This window comes from Scomber japonicus, chromosome 15 (genome assembly GCF_027409825.1).
Source record: "Scomber japonicus isolate fScoJap1 chromosome 15, fScoJap1.pri, whole genome shotgun sequence".
In the NCBI taxonomy this organism is placed as follows: Eukaryota; Metazoa; Chordata; class Actinopteri; order Scombriformes; family Scombridae; genus Scomber; species Scomber japonicus.
Window position 1 is genome coordinate 6,593,790 of NC_070592.1, and position 22,686 is coordinate 6,616,475.

Genomic DNA, 22,686 nt, shown 5'->3' on the forward strand with positions numbered 1-22,686 from the left:
TTGATACATTTGTAAAATGATAAACGTGGTAGGCTACATGATGTTGGTCTTGCTGGCAAATCAAAAGTTGAACTCAATATTAATGCACCATCTCCACTCATAACCCCTTTCATGTCCTGTGTCTCTCTGTCAGGGTGACCGTGGTTTTGATGGTCTTCCTGGTTTGCCTGGCGAGAAAGGACACAGGGTGAGTCAAAAGCAAAACAGTCACATTGTCTCATCAGAGTTTAATACTTTTGTCTTAACTTTAAACCCTCATCATTTTCGCAGGGTGACACTGGAGGAATGGGACCCCCAGGATCTCAAGGAGAGGACGGAGAGAGGGTATGAAGATATGAGAAAAGAATCTGAAATTATCCCAATCGCTTTTCAGAACGTCTTCATGTCGCTCGATGTCTGTCACTAATAAGCGTCTTACCATCCATAACATGCTGTTTCTGTGCATGTTTTCAGGGAGACGATGGAGACATTGGACCCAGGGGTCTCCCAGGTGAACCAGTGAGTGTTTCCATGACAACACAGCTGATACTCTGATTCTCTCCGTTTCCACTACTACCTGTTTCTCACGATATCAATAATGACTGAGATACTTTAGAGCTTCTTCACTGTAATTACATGCAGGGCAGTAATGGAGAGGTAGAAGGTGTAGCCATGTGCTGTAGGGATCACAGGTAGAGGGAATAATGGTTTCTACACAATAATTACCAACACATGTACAGACTGAAAAGCCTTCTGAAAATTAACACCTTTCGTAAACAAGAGAAAGTCACATCACTTATTAGCATCTGATAAACACAAGAGTAAGTACAGCAACCATAGTTTTTTGCTTACCCACAAGTTTTCTTTCTTTCTTCACACGGTTTCAGATGTCATTTGTAATCTATTTAATTTCCATTAAAATATATCTATATAATATATCTCTTATAAATTAACAATAACTGATGATAATAGAAGATGATTAGAAAATAAATATTAAACCTGTTACAAAGCTAAAATAGTTATAAATACATAGCTTGTATTTATCAAAGCAAACAATAACAATCATTACAATAATCATTATAATATCATTGTCTGTCTGCATATATGTTTGTATCTCTACCTATGTGTCTTTTTGTGTGTGTTTGCCTCTAGGGACCTCGTGGTTTGCTTGGACCTAAAGGTCCTCCTGGAATCTCTGGACCTCCTGTGAGTGAAAACTATTTAAAACCACATTGTGCTGCTGAGCTTTTAGCAGCATTGTTATATTCCTTTGTGGCCACTGAACACCCACAGCACATCCTGAAACAACACCCTGTGATGTGATATAAAGACGGGGATATCCAGTCATCTAAAAATGAACATGCATTGTGCCCACAATCATCTCAAAACTGCACCAAGACACTTGTACATGGCCGAGTCTCCAAGTATCCATTTGGAAATCATACATTATATATAGTACAGTTGTTTGGCTGAAGTGAAACTCTCCCCTTTAGCAGCAGGGTTAGGGTTACACAAATATAAAGATACATGCTTGCATCATCAACAAACTGTAATTTGCTGCCAATGGCACAGAGCCAGGCACAAGAAATTATATTTTGTTTCTATTGCAGTCAGGACCTCACTTCCTGAAGCTGTTTCTTGTTAGAATGGCATACATTATAATAATCACACAGTGTTTGAATGATTTATATCCATTCTGTTGATAGTTGACATTAATTTTGCTCAGAATTCATCCTGATTTAGATTTTTTTCTCTGTTTATTCTCCTCTGCACAGGGTGTGCGCGGAAATGATGGACACCAAGGTCCCAAGGGAAATTTGGTTAGTTTCGTAGTTCTGTTTTCTAACATGTTTTCACATAACCTTGTTCTTTTAAATGGCGAATATTTAGCATCGCTACCTAAAATGTCCTTTCTTACTAGTATTTCTATGATGTGATTCGCCCTCCCTTGTCTCATCACTTTATCTATTTTTCACGTCTGTCTCTCAGGGTCCCCAAGGAGAGCCAGGACCTCCAGGTCAGCAGGGAACCTCAGGAACTCAGGTGAGACAGAGGACCACTGGTCAGGACCGGACTTGTGATATGAACCCCACTCACCAATAATTTCGCATCAGTAATCATATGCTGAAGAACATAGACCTGTACAAGCATGCACAAGAAAATGAAAGTAATGCTGAGTGTGTAGGCATTGCATGAAGTGAACATATAGTTTCATATTCATTTGTTGTTTCCTTTTTTTCAGGGAATGCCAGGACCTCAGGGAGCCATCGGACCCCCAGGAGAGAAAGTAAGAGGCCAAATATACATATAGTCTGTATCAAAAGCACATAGTGTTACAGGAAGTTAATTTCTCCAAAGAAAAATATTCAATATGCTTACACACAGTTTTTAACTAGGTTTCCTTCAACTTTCCTTCATCTGATGTTGTGTGGCAGTTACATAACAGTTTCAGGTGCATTACAACCAACCTCCAGACGTAGGGCACACTTGAGACAGATATTTGCATCAAGCTCATAAGACTAATACAGTCAGATTTACGAGGTGTAAATTGTTGGCATCCGCTAAATTGCATCTGGAGTTCACCCAGATATGAGACATGTAAAATGAAAAGTGTAAATGGAGCCTTATTTTTACCTCCCAGTCCACTGATTTATTTGTCACTTCAGCTCACGACCACCTTGTTTTCTCCTCCAGGGTCCCACAGGAAAACCAGGTCTTCCAGGAATGCCTGGAGCTGATGGCCCTCCCGTAAGTTTGTCTCTTCTTTTTTTTTTTCTTTGTTTATATCTTAAAATCTGATTTATGTGTGGATGTCCTTTCTGGAGTTTGACCTTTCTGTCCTCTCTTCTCAGGGTCACCCAGGAAAGGAGGGGCCTACTGGCACCAAAGGAAACCAGGTAGGTATCAATCATAAACCTAAATCACTGCATCCCCTCTGTCCTAAAGTATCAATTCATCTATTACACATGAACACACATTACAAGACATATTACATCTAAAAGAATTCCATTAAAAATCAATTTATAGTAATTTTTCTGTTATAGTAACTTATGTCTTTGTGATTGTAGTTGTCTATGTAAAAACATTTAGTTTGTTTTAAACTTGTCCTTCTCTCTTTGACTTCAGGGACCCAGTGGTCCTCAGGGAGCTATTGGCTATCCTGGCCCTCGTGGCATCAAGGTTAGTACAGTAACCAGCTTTTGACCCAGAAAACTGTGGTCAGTTTGTATCACCTGCTCAGTTTGGATGACTTTTCTCTCTTTTGAATTCTGCATTGCATGTGCACATAAACTTTGTAAACATGAGACCTTTTGTGCCAAAAATGTTCCTCAGCTCATCAATTATTTGGTTATTTAATGCTTTGATTGCAGGGAGGTCAAGGAATCCGTGGACTGAAAGGCCACAAGGGAGAGAAGGTAAGTTGAGTTTAATTAGCTCAGTTTAGTACTTAAACTCACATTACTCACTCAAGAAATAGCTTCTCTTAATAGAGCATGGTTTAAGCATGCTAATAGGTACATGTCTAGTTGATACACATTCGTAAAATGTAAGAAAATTAGGACATTCATTTGTCTAAGCATTTTGCTCTGAAATCCAAAAAACATGCTTGATGTATTTGTTTGTTTGTGTTTCTAGGGAGAAGATGGCTTTCCTGGAATTAAGGGAGATTTTGGTTCCAAGGGAGAGAGGGTAAGATGGGATTACAGAGAAAAAGATGGATGGATAAATGGAGGGGGGATTGATTGATCTATGTATGTTCTGTATTTTCATCCCCCATATACATTGTGTTAATTTATTTTGATGGCTTTGTCGTGTTTGTTGTCCTTGCTGACAGGGTGAGCTCGGAGTATCAGGCCCTAGAGGAGAGGACGGTCCAGAGGGGCCAAAGGGTCGTGTCGGACCCCCTGGTGAGCTCGGACCTATTGGAGTAGTTGGAGAGAAGGTACGGCCTGATGATTGGCTTTTAGTAACATGTAACAGCTTACATATATTCTTGGCTTATCCGTTGATATTATTATGTTTAAAGGGATTTTAAAGTTGACATATAGATATTTTATTAGTTAGTTATTTTATTCGTTTTTTATGCTTAGTGGGTGGGCCCCATCCTTTTTCAGACATTAGGGGAGAAAAGATTATCATGCTGCCCTCTTGTGGTGATATGTGCTTTTGAGTGAAAACCACTTTATTAAAATTAAGGGCAGCTGACAGAGGCAATTGTGTGATCCCATTTAGATGCAGCAAAACTGGAAAGTGAGCTTTTTCTGTGGGAGCAACAAATATTTGGAATACTCTACCTGTAACTTAAGGCTGTGCTCCATACTGCACTTTTACTCAGCATCTACACAGATGCTACACCGAATTACATCTTTTCACTTATTAACTCTAATTTGTTTGTAGTGATTTATATTAGTCTGTTTGTATTGGTTGTTCAAGCCTGTTTAGACAAGCAATTGTGACACATTTTCTTATTTTGATTGTAATTCTGTTATGTATGAAGTTAAGTCGGGGCTTCAGGTGCAAATTGGCTGTTAAGCTAATGCTGGCACATTTACACTGAAACAACTAATATGGCTGTACAGGTTTAATGATTAATGGAGTCAACATTTAATTTCAGGGTAAACTTGGTGTACCTGGACTTCCTGGATATCCTGGAAGACAAGGACCCAAGGTGAGAGCAACACACTCATAGTATATCCCATTATTGATTTAATTACTCATTCATTCATCCAGGTGAGAAACAGTGCTGATGTTGAGATGTTGCTTTGTTTTTTAGGGATCTCTTGGATTCCCAGGATTCCCCGGCTCAAACGGCGAAAAGGGAACAAGGGTAAGTTGACAGTTCTGCAGAAGTTTAAGCTCTTAAATCAAGATGTCAAGCTTCTTGAGGCTGTAAGTGATTTAAGTTGAAGTGAATACCGGTGGACAGTTCACCTCTGTCTGTATGAGACTGTGATCATGTTTTTTTTCTTCAGGGTCTGTCAGGCAAATCTGGACCAAGAGGACAAAGAGGACCAACGGTACTGTTTGTTCATTCATGCATTCATTCCCAGTCATTCGTTCATTCTTTCAGTCTTTCTGCTCAGAGGATAAAGGTGTTCATAAAGATTATTTTTGATCTTCCATTTAAGCTATTGAGCACAGATGGATATAAACTCACTCTTTTGAGCTTATGGTATTAAGCAATGTTTCAATTAAAAGATAGCATCACTTTTGCATTGTTGTTTAACTGCTGGAGGCTGTTTGTGTCCATCAGGGTCCCAGAGGGCAGAGAGGTCCGAGGGGCTCAACCGGAAAACCAGGAGCTAAGGTTTGTCTACGCATTGGATTGATCCTAATTAAACTTTGTATCTTTGTCCGCAAAAGTGTTAGACAAATGCCATTGTGTTGATTTTGATGTTAACGGTTCTCATCATTGTTTATACTATTATCCCCATTATTATCATTATATATTTATATTGGTTGGAATTTAAACACCTTAAACTGGATAGTTAGATTTTGGTCTTTACTAACTGAATTTGAATTTGGAAAACCAGCAAGTTAACTCAAGCACAGGGCAGTTTTTCTAATGATATTTCAGGCTCAACACTTCAGCTTACTACATACAGCATTTGCTGTTTTGCCTAAAACACCTGCCACCTGTTTTCGTTCATTTGTTTACATGTTTCTTTAAAACTTTGCCTTAAAATGAACTGCCTCAAAATGGCAGTGGAGGCTATGTCAAGAAGCAACATATATTAACTTTTCTGTGTTATTGTTTTTTTTCTTGTTGCCTATTAGGGAACTTCAGGAAGTGATGGCCCTCCTGGTCCTCTTGGAGAGAGGGTGAGCTCTTAATTTTCATTACAGCAAAACACCAAACACAAGTGATGATGTCCTGCTGGGTAGCACTTGGTCAGAGTTTCACATTCAAATCTGTGCCTGCATGTTCTCATCATATTATATGTTGTTGTCACATCAGGGATTGCCCGGACCTCAAGGAGCCAACGGTTTCCCCGGACCAAAGGGACCTCCTGTAAGTACAATGTTTTAATACCAGTTTCTTACAGAGTGAAAAAGATATAATGAAAGTGATATCACTTGGCTGTTTATAAGATAATTCTAGTACATTGTTCCAGCATGTTTGGGGATTTGGGTTTAGTTTTTTTCCCCCTCATGCTTTTAGGGAAAGCACTCTTTAAGGTGGTGATTTAATGAGTACTTGATGGTTAATTGATGTTTCTTTACAGGGACCACCAGGAAAGGATGGGCTGCCCGGACACCCTGGGCAGAGAGGAGAAGTTGTAAGTTTAATTTTTCACTTTTAATATTCTTCTTTTATCTTCGTATCCATTGTGGCTCTGTTGAAGCATATAGACACTCAGAAATTATGTCAGTGATTAGTTTGCTACAGATGTTTTTTATACTACATACAAATATATATAATTTATGTATTTATGCACCATTTTCTGCTGTTTTTGAAATCAGAAAATATTTACAACACCCCTTGGAATTGGGTTAGTTTCAATTAGACATCAGTGGATTGGTTCCAATTATCTCCAATAATGTACCTATACACGCTTTCTTTAAATATCCAATGCAGGCATCTACATAGCTGCACAGTTACAATAAGCACTTAAGCACACACCTGTTACCAGTCATGTGAAATGTGTCATATCTTTATGACTAATTAAATTAATTGAAGTAATCATTAAAGTTGATCTGCTCAGTCCTTATGTGTGCTTGAATGCTTTTGAATCAGTGTTTCTACATTGTTCCTGATCCAGATGGCATCTTGTAGAATTACATTTGGCTATCTATGCACCTGCTGAATAGTTTTTCATATGTTACAGGCGATTATTACTTAATGTAGACTGGAGCAATATTTTCTGTTCATTGAGTGGACAAATCATTACAAACTCTCTACACACATCGGTTGTTTCATCCTCACTTCACTTCTATAAAGCTGAGATAGTGATGAAGAGGATGAGAAGGGCTGAGATGTTCTGATAGTTAAGACATGTCTTACACACATTATGATGCATCTCAACAATAGGAAAGTTGTCAAATATTTTGTATATTTTCAGTATTTTAACTGAATGTCTCTTCTTCAGGGTTTCCAAGGTAAGATGGGTCCACCTGGGCCTCCCGGAGTTGTTGGACCTCAGGTGAGTTTCTCCTCAGAATTTTCTCACTGATAACAAAATATATTATTTCAGCTCCTAAGACAGAAGATTTTGTAAAGCTGTATAGATTTTAAAGACCCCAGAGGGACATTTGAGATTTGTGATACTGGACTATTTAAATAGAAATTGACTTGACAATGAATGACAGCTGTTTTCAATTTGTCATCTCTTCTCTCCAACATCGTCTCCATCTATCTCTCCATCCTCCCAGGGTCCATCAGGAGAAACTGGCCCAATGGGCGAGCGTGGCCACCCCGGACCTCCAGGTCCACCTGGAGAGCAGGGACTTTCTGGTCCCTCAGGAAAGGAGGGCACTAAGGGAGACCCTGGACCCCCAGGAGGCCCAGGTAAAGATGGGCCCCCAGGACTGAGAGGCTTCCCTGGAGAGAGAGGACTGCCCGGAACCCCTGTAAGTCATTTTAAAGCTTGTACTGATCACTTCAATAGCAATAAATTGATCTCTAAATAAAAGTATCCACCTTAGGTGAAGTAAAATATGACTAACTGAACTCTTTCTTGTCTACTTTTGTAGGGAGGTGGAGGACTGAAGGGAAGTGAAGGACCTGCCGGACCTCCTGGACCTGCTGTATGTTTGAATACATTTTAATCCCCTAAATTCAAATACTTTGGAACAAATTCATATCTAGCTAGTTTATGGTATAGTTTGTCAACAAAGAATGTATGTTAATATACGTTAGGTCCTGTCATTTCTATTTGTCTATGATTAATTTTATGAGTTTACTTTTTTTAAATATTTGCTGTATCAGCACTGTCTTTATGCTATCGTACCTCTCTAGGGGTCTCCTGGTGAGAGGGGATCAGCTGGTACTGCTGGACCTGTTGGACCTCCTGGCAGACCAGGTCCTCAGGGACCTCCAGGACCTGCTGGAGAGAAAGGAGTTCCTGTGAGTATCTGTAGATGTTTGTTCAATGTACAGTAAGGTGTTGTACATCCAACCAATCATAAATGCAAAGTGTTCTTATCGCTGTTCTTGTCCTTTTTTCTGTCTTAGGGTGAGAAAGGTCCTATTGGCCCTGCAGGTCGAGATGGCGTCCAGGGTCCCGTGGGTCTTCCTGGCCCTGCCGGATCACCAGGAGTACCTGGAGAGGATGGAGACAAGGCCAGTAACACTGAATAACAATCTGCACAACCAAAAGCTGTGTTGGGGAAATGTTGCATCTCCAAATGTGATGCACTTGAGTCATGTTTAACAGTATACCATGACATGCTTTGTTATATCATCCTCAAGGTTCTGATTTGTAAAAGATATCACTCAGAATAATGAGTCGGATAGTCTAGTTGTCCTAGATCTGGTTTTTGAGTGGTGCATCCATTCATATCTTATTCATTTTAGGGTTCTTTCCTATAACTTGTTGCATGTTTGTCATTACAGGGTGAGGTTGGAGAACACGGGCAGAAGGGCGCCAAGGGAGGTAAAGGAGAGCATGTGAGTGAAACTGAAATATCATCAAACCCTAAATTTTGTTTCTGAGTGGAAATAATCTGAATTGAACATTAATTCAGATTAAATTCTTAATATTAATCAAATTATAATTATTGCTGTTTGCTTGTTCTTTGGTAGGGTCCTCCTGGTCCACCAGGGCCAATGGGTCCTGTCGGTCAGCCTGGTCCTGCTGTAAGTACAGACTTTATATCTTTGAGTACACAATCAGACAGTTAGCAGTTACAGTTGGTTGTACTTGTTCCTAATTGTATGAACCTGTGGTTTGATGCAGTAGTTATAGGTCATCCTTGTTTCAAACCAACCAGAGCATGAAACACAGCACTTCCTCAGCAGCAGGAAAGTCACTGTTGTAGTATTAGACAGGTGATAAAAATATAATTGATGAGGCATTAGCTGTGTAAAATAATATGACCAAAACATCCTATATGTTTTAACAAGTGAATCAACTAATTAAGACAGGATACATTAACTACCACTGTGGGTGATTACAGTTGTGTTGACAGTGTTGTCAGCTAAGTAATTTTTTATCTGAAAATCTTTTTTTGTCTTCTTGTTCTGTGGTGTAGGGTGCTGATGGAGAGCTTGGACCTAGGGGCCAACAGGGGCCATTTGGAGCTAAAGGTGATGAAGGATCCAGAGGATTCCCAGGAGCCCCAGGACCCATCGGACTGCAGGTAAGTTAACATTAGCAAATTCACTCGAATCTTTATTATGTCTTTATTTTAGGCCGAAAATAATAAGATGATGTTCTGAGCCACACTCTTATGAGTGAAATGCTTTGTTTAACTCTATCTTTGTCCTGCAGGGATTGCCAGGACCATCAGGCGAGAAGGGAGAGACTGGCGATGTTGGACCTCTGGTGAGTTTCAGGAATACATTGGTTTCAAAATGTTATGAATTTATAACTTTATAATGCTAACGACCATAGAGTCAGACTGATAGGGAGTTCATTATCTGCCTTAACGTTCACTGAGGGGTCCATTGGCTTCCATCATGATAACTGATCAACAATAAAAGCATGAATCTGTCTGGGTTTCAGGGTCCTCCAGGCCCTCCTGGACCCCGTGGCCCCGCCGGACCCAACGGTGCTGACGTGAGTGTTACAGCTTTTATTTAAATTTTAAAATATAATTTAATACACACTATAGTATATGTAACTATTGTTTTTGTGTCTGTTTTTCAGGGTCCTCAAGGTCCTCCTGGTGGTTTGGGTAATCCTGGACCAGCTGGAGAGAAGGTGCAGAGATAAAGAATCTACTCTAACATGAACGCAGTATTTCTGCATATGGGTATTGGCTTTCAATGTAATAAAAACTAAATGGATGAATGAGCACTAACAGAAATATTGTTCACTCCACAGGGAGAGCCTGGTGAGTCTGGACCACCTGGAATCGGAGGAGAGCCAGGGAAGAAGGTGAGTGGCTCAGTGTCAGATCCTGAGACCTTGTCCATCAAGATATTGAGATATTGTGTCTTCACTGACGAGTTAATACCGTCCATGAGTTAAGAAAGTGTTCTGTGTTCCCATCGGCAGGGTCCTCGTGGAGAGCGCGGAGAGAAGGGAGAGGCAGGACAACCTGGAACCGCTGGACCTGCCGGAGGAAGAGGACGACCTGGAGATGACGGACCCAAAGGAAACCCTGTATGACAATGACAGTCAAACACACACATACTGACATAAACACACAGATCAATTACTTTAGACTCAACTCCACAATCAATGAGGATTTCCTCTGTCACTTCAGCTTTTTCCATATATTCAGATGACATATCAATCTTTGCCTTCTAATCTCTGAATTGCATTTTTGTCACCATCATCAGGGTCCCGTTGGTTTCCCTGGTGATCCTGGTCCCCCTGGTGAGGTCGGACCCAGAGTAAGTAAACTCTCCTTTAAGAATAGACATCAGCATCTCATTTATACACCATAGCACTAATATATTCAGTTGATAAGCTATGTTGTATGTGGCTGCATGGCTGCCTTCAGTAACCCTGTTCTGCTCTGCCTACAGGGTCAAGACGGTGCCAAGGGAGAGAGGGGAGAAGATGGTGAACAAGGAGAATCTGTAAGTCAAAATCTATCATTATGCAAATGTGTGAATTAAATATTATAAATTGTCAGTCTCCATTATGATATTGTCTTCTCTTTGTCCCACTGCAGGGCTCTCCTGGACCCTCTGGTGAGAACGGACCTCCTGGCCCACCAGGAAAGAGGGTAAGATCACACTCTGGTCATCAATAAATCCCCCTGCTCATGATTTATCCAAACAACCTTCATTGTATACTTTTACGTGAAAAAAGAAGGAACTCTTTAGTTTGAAAATGCTTGATGGTGGAGCAGCGGTGCAGCAGTAGTTCAGTCAGCTTCCATTAATAAATGCTCTGAAAGGTCTATATTTGACATACATCACATAATCCATCTAAATCCATCTCTTGCTGTAGATACGACCAAATTATAGATTTTATTTAATGTATGATAAAAATTATATTTTAATCATGTTGTATTTGCCAGGGACCTGCTGGAACAAGAGGACCAGAGGGACGTCAAGGAGAAAAAGGAACCAAGGTGAGTCCGGAGATTTTTAGTGCATTTTCATTATTTTTGTCATGAAGTGCACATCAGCTGGGTCTGGATTGATCATTTAAAGCCTAAACCCCTGGCATACAATAAAAAAGGCACTAAGATGCTGACATTGACATCAGATGGCTATCTCACTTACTTATGCTGACAAACAATCAATTCCTCTGAGATGTTATTTATGCAATCATGTAATGCGTGGAATAACTTCTTAAAACATGCTGGTTTTCAATCATGTTTTTTCTATTCATCATTTCCATCTCAGGGAGACACAGGTGCTGTTGGCCCCCCAGGAAAGACTGGCCCCGTCGGTCCACAGGGTCCAGCAGGAAAACCAGGAACGGAAGGTCTCAGAGGTCTCCCAGGATCAGTGGTCAGTAAACATTCAGAATAATTTTCATATTTGTAAATGTGACCACTAAACAATACAATATTCTGCTAGTAACAATACACTTTATGTGCATTGAATTAATGTGTTTCTGTGTTTCAGGGTGAGCAAGGATCTCCAGGACCTGCCGGACAGAAAGGACCACCTGGACCTATGGTAAGAAAACTTTTTATTTTTATTTACACATCTATTCTGTAATTTGATGGACATTACGATCATTAGAACACAAACTGCTGTCCTCATCCTCTCTTCTTCCTCTCCTCCTGCAGGGACCTCCTGGTTTGCTCGGTCTGCGTGGAGACCCCGGTTCAAAGGGAGAGAAGGGACACCCAGGTCTTATCGGTCTCATTGGACCCCCAGGAGAACAGGGAGAGAAGGGAGACCGAGGTATGCCTGGCCCTCAAGGATCCAATGGACCCAAAGGAGAGAATGTAAGTATGACTTGTATCATATGTACTGGAAAGGTCCAGTCTACCATTATTTTCATTGGCTTAGATAATAATGTATGTTGAATGTCTTGTGTTATTACAGGGAATGTCTGGAGGCACAGGACCCATCGGCCCTGCTGGTCCTCCTGGTCTGCCTGTGAGTCATTTTACTGTTTCATCCCATAAACATGTCATCACACACTGTTCCCAAGATGTTTTTGAGGGTCATATTAATTAAAGACAGCAAGAAAATATTGAAGGATGGTGAACGTCACAAAACTAAAGTCTCATTTCATCTACAGGGTCCTCAAGGTATCAAAGGAGCTAAAGGTTCTTCCGTGAGTATACCTTAAGAGTACTTGTACCACACACATGAACATTGTTCATGAAAAATAATTTGACCATCATCTGATGCTATAATGCTCTGGATTTGTTTAGGGAGGAGCTGGTCCCAAGGGAGAGAAGGGTGTACAAGGACCTGCTGGACCTCCTGTAAGGACTTTTTCTTCTCATTGTGAAAACTTCAGGAAAAGAAGGCTTTATCATTTGATTCTGAATTAACTGATTACAATGTGAACGTGCTTCTCAAGGGCCCACCCGGTGAGGTCATCCAGCCCCTGCCCATCCAGAGGAGTCCCAAGTCCAAGCGATCCATTGACGCCAGCCAGCTGCTCCCAGAGTCCGACCCCGACATGCCTGCATCTGACGCTACTGGCACTGAGTTCCTGATGGGCAGTGAAGGCATGGAGGAGATCTTCGGCTCACTGAACTCACTACGACAGGAGATCGAGACCATGCGTTTCCCTCTGGGAACCCAGGACAGCCCCGCACGTACCTGCCAGGACCTGCACCTCAGCCAGCCAGAACTTAAAGATGGTGAGGAAATGCCCATAAAAAATGATATCTTGTTGACCCCAATGAGTCACGATTTCTCCATCAGATTTTGTCTCCTGTTAATGTGACTCTCATGGTCATTTCATTACGTGGATGATGCAAGATTTTAATTAAGTAATGCATTAATGCAAAGCAAAGGTATGTCTTTGCCAATGTAACAATGAGGAATTCATATATTGTTTGTAAAAATCTAAGAAAACTAATACTAAGAGATTCCTGCCAATTTTCTCCAACTTTCCTCTCTCTATCACCCCCTGCAGGAGAGTACTGGATTGACCCCAACCAGGGCTGCTCCAGAGACTCCTTCAAGGTCTTCTGTAACTTCACTAATGGAGCAGAGACGTGCCTGTACCCAAGCGAGAGAATCAACACGGTCAGTCCAATGACTTAGCAACCATCAAGAAGCTCATTAAGAGCCATTTAATTAACTTCTCCCAACACTAACTGCCAATAATCTGTAAAAAAAATGCAGTATTGATCGGTATAATTGGAGGTTTGACTTCTCCAAATGCTCCCTTTCTACTCATTTATGATAAAATATCTCCAAATGATTATTCTGAGAAATAATACATTTTTCACTATTAATTAATTATAGTGCAGTGATAATCCTACTTTACCATATGTATATGACCATAATATCGTTACCATAATAATGTTGACTATTCTGGTGGCAGGTGAAGATGAGCTCGTGGGACAAAGAGACTCCAGGATCCTGGTACAGTCAGTTTGCCACTGGCAGCAAGGTCAGTAAACCTCTGTGATGTGTTGTTTCCAATCTTCTGTTTTTAGTTGAGGACCCTCTATTTTTATCACACCTTATTTTCCCTCCTCATCCCTTTTTGCTTTGAAAACCCTCCATCTATCACTTCCTCCTCCCAGTTCTCCTACGTGGACTCTAACGGCGAGCCCGTGGGCGTGGTTCAGCTGGGCTTCCTGCGTCTCCTGAGCGTCCAGGCCCGTCAAAACTTCACCTACCACTGCCACCGCTCAGTGGCCTGGTCCGACAGAAGCGCCAACAATTATGAGAGGGCGCTGCACCTCCAGGGTGCCAACGATGAGGAGCTGAGCTACGAGACCAACCCTTACATCAAAGCCCTGGTCGACGGCTGCTCTGTGAGTTAACACACATGAACTGAAGACTCCATGTTATTAGTCTCTGGAGAGCTGAAAATCTTTATTGAGCCCATGCAGATCGTCATCTAGAAATGTAATCAATTGCTTCAAAATAACATGTTTAATCGATTATTAAAACAGTTGCAGATTAACTATCTGTTCACTTACATTAATTATCTCATTTCTACAGCTCTAAAGTAGACAAAATATACAACTATATAATGCCATCTCCCCTTTTGCTGCAAATCACAGGAATCACCACACCACTGCAACTTCAGTCTTTGTATATTGATTGTTAATATTTTTGACCCTTGATTTGGGTCCCTTTGCTGTCACTGAAGCTACCTTTTAATTTCTACCAGTGTTATTGCTTACTTTAAAGCTGCAGTGCGGGACTTCTGTCTCCCCCGTCTGGCAGTGAGAGTAATTACAAAAACATTGACAGGTACTCTGTCACTACTATTATGGCTGTAAAACAGTGGATACAACTCTGTGAGGGCATGAAATGACTCATTTCATTATTCAAATTTGATCCATTCAGTCCAATGACATTTGAAAAGTTCAAGTCAGCAGAGAGCGAACCGGAAGTCCGCTGCTCGTTCAGTGGAAGTTTGCATTCATCCATTCATTCATTCAACTCAGATGATACAATGTAAAATAGAGAGATTTATCCGACAGTGATGGCTTAATCAGCATGAACCATTTGGAAAGAGCTTTTTGAAGCTTTTAGTTCAACTTAAGACACTTGAGAAGGGCCTATTTTGATCTGAAATGTATTGTTTGCCTTGAAACTATAGTTCTACAGAGCAACTTTTTTTTACTTGTACGTAATGACACAAATAAATCATAATTGGTTTGATGTTCAAGCTAAATAAAATCCATTTTGAGCACTAACTCTCTTTCCTTAAAGTTATCAAAGTTAATAACGCACCAAATTATGACAAAGAGCTTAAAAATATAACATAAATGAAACAATACAAGAAAATTTGTATAATCTAGTATAAAGAGCAACTTGATTGTGAGATAATCATGCAGGGGTTTTGATCTCCTCAGGCTTTTTTTCTTTCTTCACTCACTTTAGAAGTGGGTGAAGAAATCCCTATTTTACCTGTACATTAACTTTACTTCTAAACCACCTTTTCCAATCATTCCACCTGTAATTATCTTGATGCCATTTTCTGACATGTCTTTTTTTCTCTCTGTGTCTCTGCAGTATCGTAAGGGCTTTGACAGGACAGTCCTGGAGATCAACTCACCACAGGTGGAGCATCTTCCTCTGCTGGATATCAAGGTGTCAGACTTTGGGGAGAGCAACCAGCAGTTTGGCTTTGAAGTGGGACCTGTCTGTTTCCAAGGCTAAAAAACACACTCATACACACACAACATGCAGAGAACAACACATGCAAATACTCACACACATGCACTTAGAGACACACTCACACATGATAAACATACAAGCCCAGTAATTTGTAAATTAACTTGTAAATGATATGAAACACACACATACACACACATACCCACACACAGACACAAACACCTCCACACACAGATGCTGTTGTGAGACAAACACGCACTCACACTCAAGTACGTGCCTGGGGAAAGCAACATCCTCCCGACAATTCATGGACGTCAAAAAAAGTAAAGAGGAGAGAAATTGTTTTTTAAAACTCGCGGAGAGGAGACCAGCGACTGGGCGCACAACCGCGACAAAGGAAGAAAAAAAAACAGAAGAAAGTGTTCTTCGGAAAATAAAACAGTGTTTTCTTTACCAGCATTGAAAGGGGCCGGCCTAAGAAAGAGAGCAAGTCAGCAACTTGAGGCCTGAAGCCCCCCCGTCTCTGACCCCCCCCCCCCCTCTCATTCTTCACTCCTCTCTGCTGTCTCTCTTTTATTTCCACTCATCTCACCTGCTCTACCTCCCCCTCCATCCTACTCCTAAAAAGGGTCACACTTTGATATGTTTCCCATGTCTTTCATTGCACGTTTACACAGCGAGCAACGTGATTGGCGGTCACTCTTTTATGACCGACAAGAGGTGCAAGATGCTCCTGCATAGCTACCTGCAATCATGAGTTTTGGTTCAAAGCATTGGTGTCTGGAAGGTGTTTATAGCTTTAGTCACTCTGATAAAAAGGTTTTTGGAGAACTGGAAGGTTTGAATCAACTTATTATCTCTTCTAGACAGAGCTTCTTTTCATGAATAGATTGAGGAGGTAAACAGCAAACATCAAAATCATCAAAATGGCGGTTTAACGGTTAACTTCTCTGGTCGTCTTGTTCTGTAAGAAGTGGACGAACTTGTAGTGACCCGTCGATCACGTTGTTCACATTGTAAATGCGGAGTAGCTATCAGCTCTTTTAACATTAAAAGGAACCAAAGAATTAAAGCCACCAGTTTACACCCAGAATAAAAAGAGGGAAATGACCGAACCAGCTGGGTCTTGCTTGATACATTGATCTATTTTTGTCTTTTTTTATGAGTGAATTTTCTACTTTGTCATGTCCTCTTCATGACCACCTTATAGTAAAACCATCTAAAAATGTGATAAACAGCTCAAACTGATGATGAAAATCTATCTGGTTATTTGAATTAAGGGTAACGGAGTCTGGATGTTGGGACAAAACCTGCATGTGATGCAAGATAGAAGATGTGTTTAAACCTAGACCCGTGAATAAGCCATTGTTGTTGTAAACTGTGCTGAACTTTGTGTTATTGTACTTGCATGCTATTGGTGCTTATGAAATTGGTGCTGCCAGGCTCGTTACCACACACACCAGTCCAGTATTTTCTCTTTTGGGTACTTTTTGTTTTCCATCCAGAACACATTTTCTGATTTCTCATCCAAGCACAGAACATCATCATCAGGGTTTAAATATGTATATGAGTTTCAAAGTTCCCTCCTCCTTTTTTTTCTTGCAGCAGTGAATAAAAATGCATGCGTTACTGAAATAAAAACTGTGTGGCAAGGTGCTAATTATACCAAAGCATAAAAAAATTTTTAGTATTAACTTAGAGTCCTCCATTTTCTTTAGTCTCTTTTACAATTTCATACAGCTTTTTACTGGGGAAAATGTGCATTACATTTCATTTGTACAGAAATAGTGATATTCTATTGTATTTATTTAAAACAAACAGGGTGCTTTGAGATTAAAAAAACAACCACCAAATATTCCAGTCAAATGTGGTATATTTCATTTGTATTTATTTCCTGTAGCTATCATTTGAAGGTCAAGTGAAGCGAGCGACTTGCATGTTAAACTCAACCTGCCAGCCTTGAGTTACGCCCTGTCCAAACTCCTTTTGTACAACCAAAGAATCTGTGGCCATATTTTATTTGTAATATCCCTTTTTTTGTTTTTTTAGTGTTTTCACCAACTGTACTGTGCTGTTAAATTTTGCTTCCACTGTAATGATTAAATGGTGACTCTCCAGTTTTGTCACACTTCCTTGTCGTTGCTACTGTTTGACTTGGCATGTGTTGGTTTCATTGCTTCACCGGGCTTTGAAATGCATCACAGAAATATAATTTTTTTTACTGCGTTTACCTAGATTACGGTGCTTTAAAAAAAGTATTAACACATCTGATCTTCTAAAAAATCTATCTGAGACTACAGCAGGGAGGAGAAAAGTTGTGAGAGGGAAGAAAGAAATCTATCAACCACCTTTGCGATTAGAAATAATCAACTAGATTAAGGGGTGATGTCATTCTAGGGCTCTGGATTTATTTGTTTATTTTTATTTCTTTTTCTTTTTCAAAAACAAAATATAGCAGGGAAACTGGGCGGGATGGCCAAAAACCTCAAATAGAAAAAAATCTGCCCTTGAGATTCTTCAGCGAGAGAATGACCTCAAATATTTGTTTCTAATTGTGTTGAAGACGAACATTTCAACATAAAATATGGTGCTGATAAAAAGAAAAAAGTATTATTTTATGATGTGTGTAAGTATTTTTTTTAAATCCTTGTTTCTGTAATATATAATCTTTTTAAAGAGCTGCTTGACTCTTGTTTTTCTTCCAAACCCCATGAATCCTCCTTGCAATACTCTAAAAAAGTGGCGCTGTTTCTCTCTTGTACAGTAACCACCGGAACACAGCACAAATGCTTTAAAACATTTCTATTCAAGAAGGCTTCTTCATCTTATTACTTATTACTTTTTATTTTCTTTATGTTGTCTGGTAAAGATTTATTTATTTGTCATTTTTGTAATTGCATACACAAAATGTTGTTTCTCACTTGTCCATCACAGCCCATAAAATATACAAAAATAGAAACTACACAGTGTAACGAGCAGCAGTAATTAAGTTATATATCTAATAAATTGACCAGACTCACAGTAATAAAATTAGGTTACAAAGGCCAGTGCTTCTGTGTTGGGTCTATGTCATTAATAACGTAGCACTTGGAGTTTCACTATAAATGAAAAGTATGGTACAAATTAAAATTTATTATTGTTATGTATTATTATTAAGGGGTTTCATTTTCCAGATCTCTCTTGAACATACTAACCCTCTTAATCTTAATTTGGTTTTCAAAAGAAAAATAAGGAGTGATTAATGGTATTTTTTGTTTCATAGCACAGACACAAAGGTTTGCTGTTGTAAATAAGGTGCTGTAAGTGTTAAGGAGGCATTAGTTTGGCTTTTTGCAGTGCCTGAATAGAAACCTTAAATGTTTAAATTATATATTTTGGCATTTGTGACATTGTTGTTCTTTCTCCTTCACCTTTAAATGGTTGTTTTTAAAACCTAAAACTATTTGAAAAAGTGACACATGACAAACTGAGCTGTTGTTTTACTTGGTGGCTCAGCAAAAATAATCTATTGCACAGTTTTCGGGATTGTAGACCAACCAATAATCACAACCCTACAGTTTATTGTGAAATGCACAAACACAATCTGCTGTGTTTATGACATTGGTTTTAACATAGCAGCCAGAAGAAAGCTTGGCACTTACAATGCAAGAATAATGAATTTTGAAATATTGAAATGTTTGTTGAATGTCAAACAATCAGTGGCTCAGTGAGTTAAGCACCTGTAACATCTGGAGTTTGGTGGTTCAAATCCTGGTCACGCCTTTAAAACAATGAAAAGGTCTCAGAGAACAAACAAAAAGGTGAAGCAGCTCTGGTGGTGATGTGGCAGAGGGGTCAACATAAATCTCTGAAAGTGTCTGTTAATCTGGAGCAGGTGGTTCAACTCCCTGCTTCCCCCAAACATGGATAAAAAAGACATTGAGATTGTGGAAGAAGTAAACATGATCTTTATTTAGTGTTATAGATACAAATTAAAATAAATTCTGTACAAAAATATTACAAAGACTTGTGTTTATTGGCACAGAAAGTAGCGTCATGCTGTACAGTACATATTCAGAACCACAATCATAAAACACAATCATGACTGAGAGCTATAAAAAGTAGAATCACTTCAACAATTAAATGCAGAAACTGGCCTCCTGTTGGTCTTTATCAAAGAGACAGACGCTGATTCAGCCCATGAAAAGTCCACCTGGCAGAAAGAGACACATTACACATGCAAATATACTGAGAAAACAAATATTTTATCATTGGTTATAAAATGAGGGAGTGTTTTTCTTTTACCTGTCACTTCTAAACTGACTCCTGTGATGTATCGAGAATCATCTGAAGCTAGAAAGGCACAGACATCAGCGACCTCTGAAGGAAGACAACAAAAGAAACAAGTTGGATGAAATGTGTCAGACTGCATCTTTCCCCATATTTCACTTGACAGCCTGTTTTTCAAGTCTGCCTCAAAGAGTCAGGTGCACAAATGAACATTGAGATCTCCTGTGCAAGTGATAGACAGAATCCACAGTCTTCAATTTAAAAGTTTATCTGAAGATAATATGAAGCTTCAGTTATTCAAATTAACTGGATATCTCACACAGTTTCAGTCCTTTAGTTAAAAAAGCCCTTTTTGTGTCTGTGTGAACATCCCGTTCAACTGCAGCAGTACTAAATAAATACTTTTTTGGACAGCTGAAGCCTCATACAGTATAAGCTTCAAATAAACCTTTAAATGCATTTTTGCACAGACGGAGGACTGTGGATTTTGTATCCCACCACTTACATTGTCAGTGCATTAAGGGGGGATCTGTTAATGGTCAGTATGAACAGGAGGAATGATTACAGAAAGACGAACAGTGTTCATTTGGGCACCAGACTGTTGTTATAGGACATAATTGTGAATCCATCCTTTAGTGACATAAAGATGATCAAAGGAGATAGGAAAATCTTTTGAAACTGGTTTGGCCACAGCTGATACAAAGAGAGAGAAGATATTAAAGCAGAGGGGAAAAAAGAAAACACAGGTTTCCAGTAAATTGTGATGATGACGCGTCTTTACTAACCTGCAGGCTCACCCATCCTCCCCATAGGCACTAAAGACTTCATCTGAAACACACACACGACATGACAAGAAAAATACAGTTTTATTTTAGAAGAAAATACTTTTTAAAAAAGTCTTTGTGCAGCAAATATAAACTTCAGTTGCTTGGAGCTGCTGCAGAAGTTGTGGTAGTGAACATCTTTAAAGCACAGCACATAAAACAAGACTGCCTGCATAACTAACTACTGTATGTGTCAGGCAGAAAATGTTTTATTGGATTGAGGATTTGTGTGAACTCACTCTTTAATAAAATCTCCAACCAAAGTAAACCTAAATAGATAACCTGAACTCTCTACTCTTTCCCCTTCCTCACATGTTTGTTTACTAGTGAAACAACAGAGTAACATCCTCTCTAACTCTGTTTTTTAGGTGAAATTACCCTTTAATGTTTCCTGCTACTTCCTGTGTGTGTGTGTGTGTGTGTGTGTGTGTGTGTGTGTGTGTGTGTGTACCTTGTATATAACCTTCTCTGGTACTTTATCCGTCATCGGAGTCGATATGAAACCTGGAAGCACACAGTTACACCGAATCCCAAACCTGAAAGGCAGGAGGAGGAAAAAGGAAAGGGTTTGCTCTTTTTTCTTCTTCTTCTGAAATAATAATATTCTAAATAATATTAAATCAACTCCATGTGTCTTCATGTCTTTTTTGTGCATCAGGATCTTCTAACCTGCTGAGCTCTTTGGCCGCCGTCCTAGTTAAACCTTCCACTCCAGATTTAGAGGCGGCGTAATTTACCTGCCCGATGTTTCCCACCTACAAACATTAACCACACAGACACAAGGATAAGCCCGTTAAACCCGGAAAATATATTCTTATTTTTTTCAATCAACAGTAAGAACTGAAATCCTTCACCAAGTCCTGAGATTTTTTTTTAAACCAGCTTTTGTATTTATAATCTGTTTAAGAATAAAGTCTTGATGAATGTCTGTGTATCTTTTATGTGATTCCTTGGAAAACAATAATCAGTGAGCTTAAAAAATATATAAATATGCCACCACTAACTTTATTCACCACTAATATTTACAAAAGAAAATTAAGCTTTTGGATGTGGACTGCACTGAAGTAAAGCTCTCCATCTGAGCAAACTCATCACTTAAGACAACTTATTCTTCAACTGTTACTGTTATGTGTTTCTGAGTAAAAGCTTAAAAGTCTCAACTAAATTTTTAAAAACAGTAAAACAGGCCTGCTGCTGTCTCACCTTGCCCACGATGCTCCCCACAGTGATGATGGATCCCTTTGGTGCTCCACAGGCCACCAGAGCCTGAGCTACAGCCTGAGTGACCAGAAAGGAACCCTGACCGAGACACGAGAGGAAAGAAGAGCAAATAAAACGGTACTGTCACACCCAGCTAAATTATCTCCGTTTGTATTTGAATAAAAAAGTGGAAATAGGTATAAGAATCCTGCTTTTGTTTTCATTACGCTTCTAATTTTAGGATATTTAAATGTTATAATAAGGGTTCATCAATAAACTATTTGGAGAAGGAGGTCCTCCTCTGCACACATTTGACTCATATTTGACTTTTTTTTCCAGCTCCATCCCTACTCTACGTACAGATTGAAGCAGGGAGGATATTACTACACTAGAGCTGCAAGTATTAAATTAATCTATGAATATTTTGATAAGAGATTCATTGTTTCAGTCAGGGGAAAAAAGTGCACATTTTCTGACTTTATATATTCTGATATTTTCAGGTCTTTTCATCTTTTTTCTTTGACAGTAAACAACTTGTTGTGTACATCACACTGAACTTTGGGCAACTATGATCGATGTGTTTCACCATTTTTTGAAATTTTATAGAACAAACAACTAACTGATTAGTCAAGAAAATATTTGACAGATTATTATATGATGATAGTGATAGTTGTTGTAGTTGCAGTAGTGAAAATAATCATTAGTTGCAAGTGTCCCTTAGTTACAGGTGAAAAGTGGAAAAATAGGTGGAAATTCTGTTGCAGTTTGGTTTTGTTGTGGAGAGAAATATCTTAAAGCCAACTGAAAATTAAAACTATTTACAACAGGATATAAAATACAAGCTGCTATCTTCCTTTAGTGTGTAAAAATTGACTTCTCTAGAAAGTTTATCAATTCCTTTTCTCAGTGAGAAATACACCTTTTATAATCCAGAGATAAACATGTGTAGCAGCTCTGTACCTTCAGGTTGACCTGGATGACCTTGTCAAAGTGATCCTCCTCCATGCTGAGCAGGAAGTCGTCCTGAGTGATGCCCGCAGCGTTCACACACACTGAGGGAGGCTGGAAGTA

The 22,686-nt window shown here is 39.4% G+C and overlaps 2 protein-coding genes across 2 annotated transcripts in view; one reads left to right on the forward strand and one right to left on the reverse strand.

Annotated features, from left to right (window-relative positions):
* Positions 1-15,367, forward strand: part of col11a2 (collagen, type XI, alpha 2) — a gene marked incomplete at its 5' end in the record, with an annotated part of 32,017 nt that extends 16,650 nt beyond the window's left edge. The window contains 48 exons of the mRNA XM_053334047.1: positions 134-187; positions 271-324; positions 454-498; positions 1,132-1,185; positions 1,755-1,799; positions 1,969-2,022; positions 2,222-2,266; positions 2,674-2,727; positions 2,832-2,876; positions 3,106-3,159; positions 3,351-3,395; positions 3,616-3,669; positions 3,815-3,922; positions 4,595-4,648; positions 4,754-4,807; positions 4,953-4,997; positions 5,234-5,287; positions 5,758-5,802; positions 5,939-5,992; positions 6,207-6,260; positions 7,071-7,124; positions 7,354-7,551; positions 7,675-7,728; positions 7,940-8,047; positions 8,156-8,263; positions 8,537-8,590; positions 8,726-8,779; positions 9,175-9,282; positions 9,414-9,467; positions 9,648-9,701; positions 9,792-9,845; positions 9,969-10,022; positions 10,143-10,250; positions 10,430-10,483; positions 10,619-10,672; positions 10,768-10,821; positions 11,119-11,172; positions 11,450-11,557; positions 11,675-11,728; positions 11,842-12,003; positions 12,104-12,157; positions 12,303-12,338; positions 12,439-12,492; positions 12,591-12,876; positions 13,155-13,267; positions 13,569-13,637; positions 13,774-14,007; positions 15,221-15,367. Of these exons, the coding sequence (XP_053190022.1) occupies positions 134-187; positions 271-324; positions 454-498; positions 1,132-1,185; positions 1,755-1,799; positions 1,969-2,022; positions 2,222-2,266; positions 2,674-2,727; positions 2,832-2,876; positions 3,106-3,159; positions 3,351-3,395; positions 3,616-3,669; positions 3,815-3,922; positions 4,595-4,648; positions 4,754-4,807; positions 4,953-4,997; positions 5,234-5,287; positions 5,758-5,802; positions 5,939-5,992; positions 6,207-6,260; positions 7,071-7,124; positions 7,354-7,551; positions 7,675-7,728; positions 7,940-8,047; positions 8,156-8,263; positions 8,537-8,590; positions 8,726-8,779; positions 9,175-9,282; positions 9,414-9,467; positions 9,648-9,701; positions 9,792-9,845; positions 9,969-10,022; positions 10,143-10,250; positions 10,430-10,483; positions 10,619-10,672; positions 10,768-10,821; positions 11,119-11,172; positions 11,450-11,557; positions 11,675-11,728; positions 11,842-12,003; positions 12,104-12,157; positions 12,303-12,338; positions 12,439-12,492; positions 12,591-12,876; positions 13,155-13,267; positions 13,569-13,637; positions 13,774-14,007; positions 15,221-15,367 (3,666 nt within the window). The remainder of the gene's footprint in view (positions 1-133; positions 188-270; positions 325-453; positions 499-1,131; positions 1,186-1,754; positions 1,800-1,968; positions 2,023-2,221; positions 2,267-2,673; positions 2,728-2,831; positions 2,877-3,105; positions 3,160-3,350; positions 3,396-3,615; positions 3,670-3,814; positions 3,923-4,594; positions 4,649-4,753; positions 4,808-4,952; positions 4,998-5,233; positions 5,288-5,757; positions 5,803-5,938; positions 5,993-6,206; positions 6,261-7,070; positions 7,125-7,353; positions 7,552-7,674; positions 7,729-7,939; positions 8,048-8,155; positions 8,264-8,536; positions 8,591-8,725; positions 8,780-9,174; positions 9,283-9,413; positions 9,468-9,647; positions 9,702-9,791; positions 9,846-9,968; positions 10,023-10,142; positions 10,251-10,429; positions 10,484-10,618; positions 10,673-10,767; positions 10,822-11,118; positions 11,173-11,449; positions 11,558-11,674; positions 11,729-11,841; positions 12,004-12,103; positions 12,158-12,302; positions 12,339-12,438; positions 12,493-12,590; positions 12,877-13,154; positions 13,268-13,568; positions 13,638-13,773; positions 14,008-15,220) is intronic.
* Positions 15,368-19,252: 3,885 nt separating this feature from the next.
* The window catches only part of hsd17b8 (hydroxysteroid (17-beta) dehydrogenase 8), a 4,993-nt gene continuing 1,559 nt past the window's right edge, over positions 19,253-22,686 (reverse strand). The window contains exons 3-9 of the mRNA XM_053334702.1: positions 22,576-22,686; positions 21,619-21,714; positions 21,085-21,170; positions 20,867-20,951; positions 20,377-20,419; positions 19,607-19,681; positions 19,253-19,514 (exon numbers count right to left, since the gene is read on the reverse strand). The exon at positions 22,576-22,686 is cut by the window's right edge and continues 6 nt beyond it. Of these exons, the coding sequence (XP_053190677.1) occupies positions 19,495-19,514; positions 19,607-19,681; positions 20,377-20,419; positions 20,867-20,951; positions 21,085-21,170; positions 21,619-21,714; positions 22,576-22,686 (516 nt within the window). The 3' untranslated portion in view covers positions 19,253-19,494. The remainder of the gene's footprint in view (positions 19,515-19,606; positions 19,682-20,376; positions 20,420-20,866; positions 20,952-21,084; positions 21,171-21,618; positions 21,715-22,575) is intronic.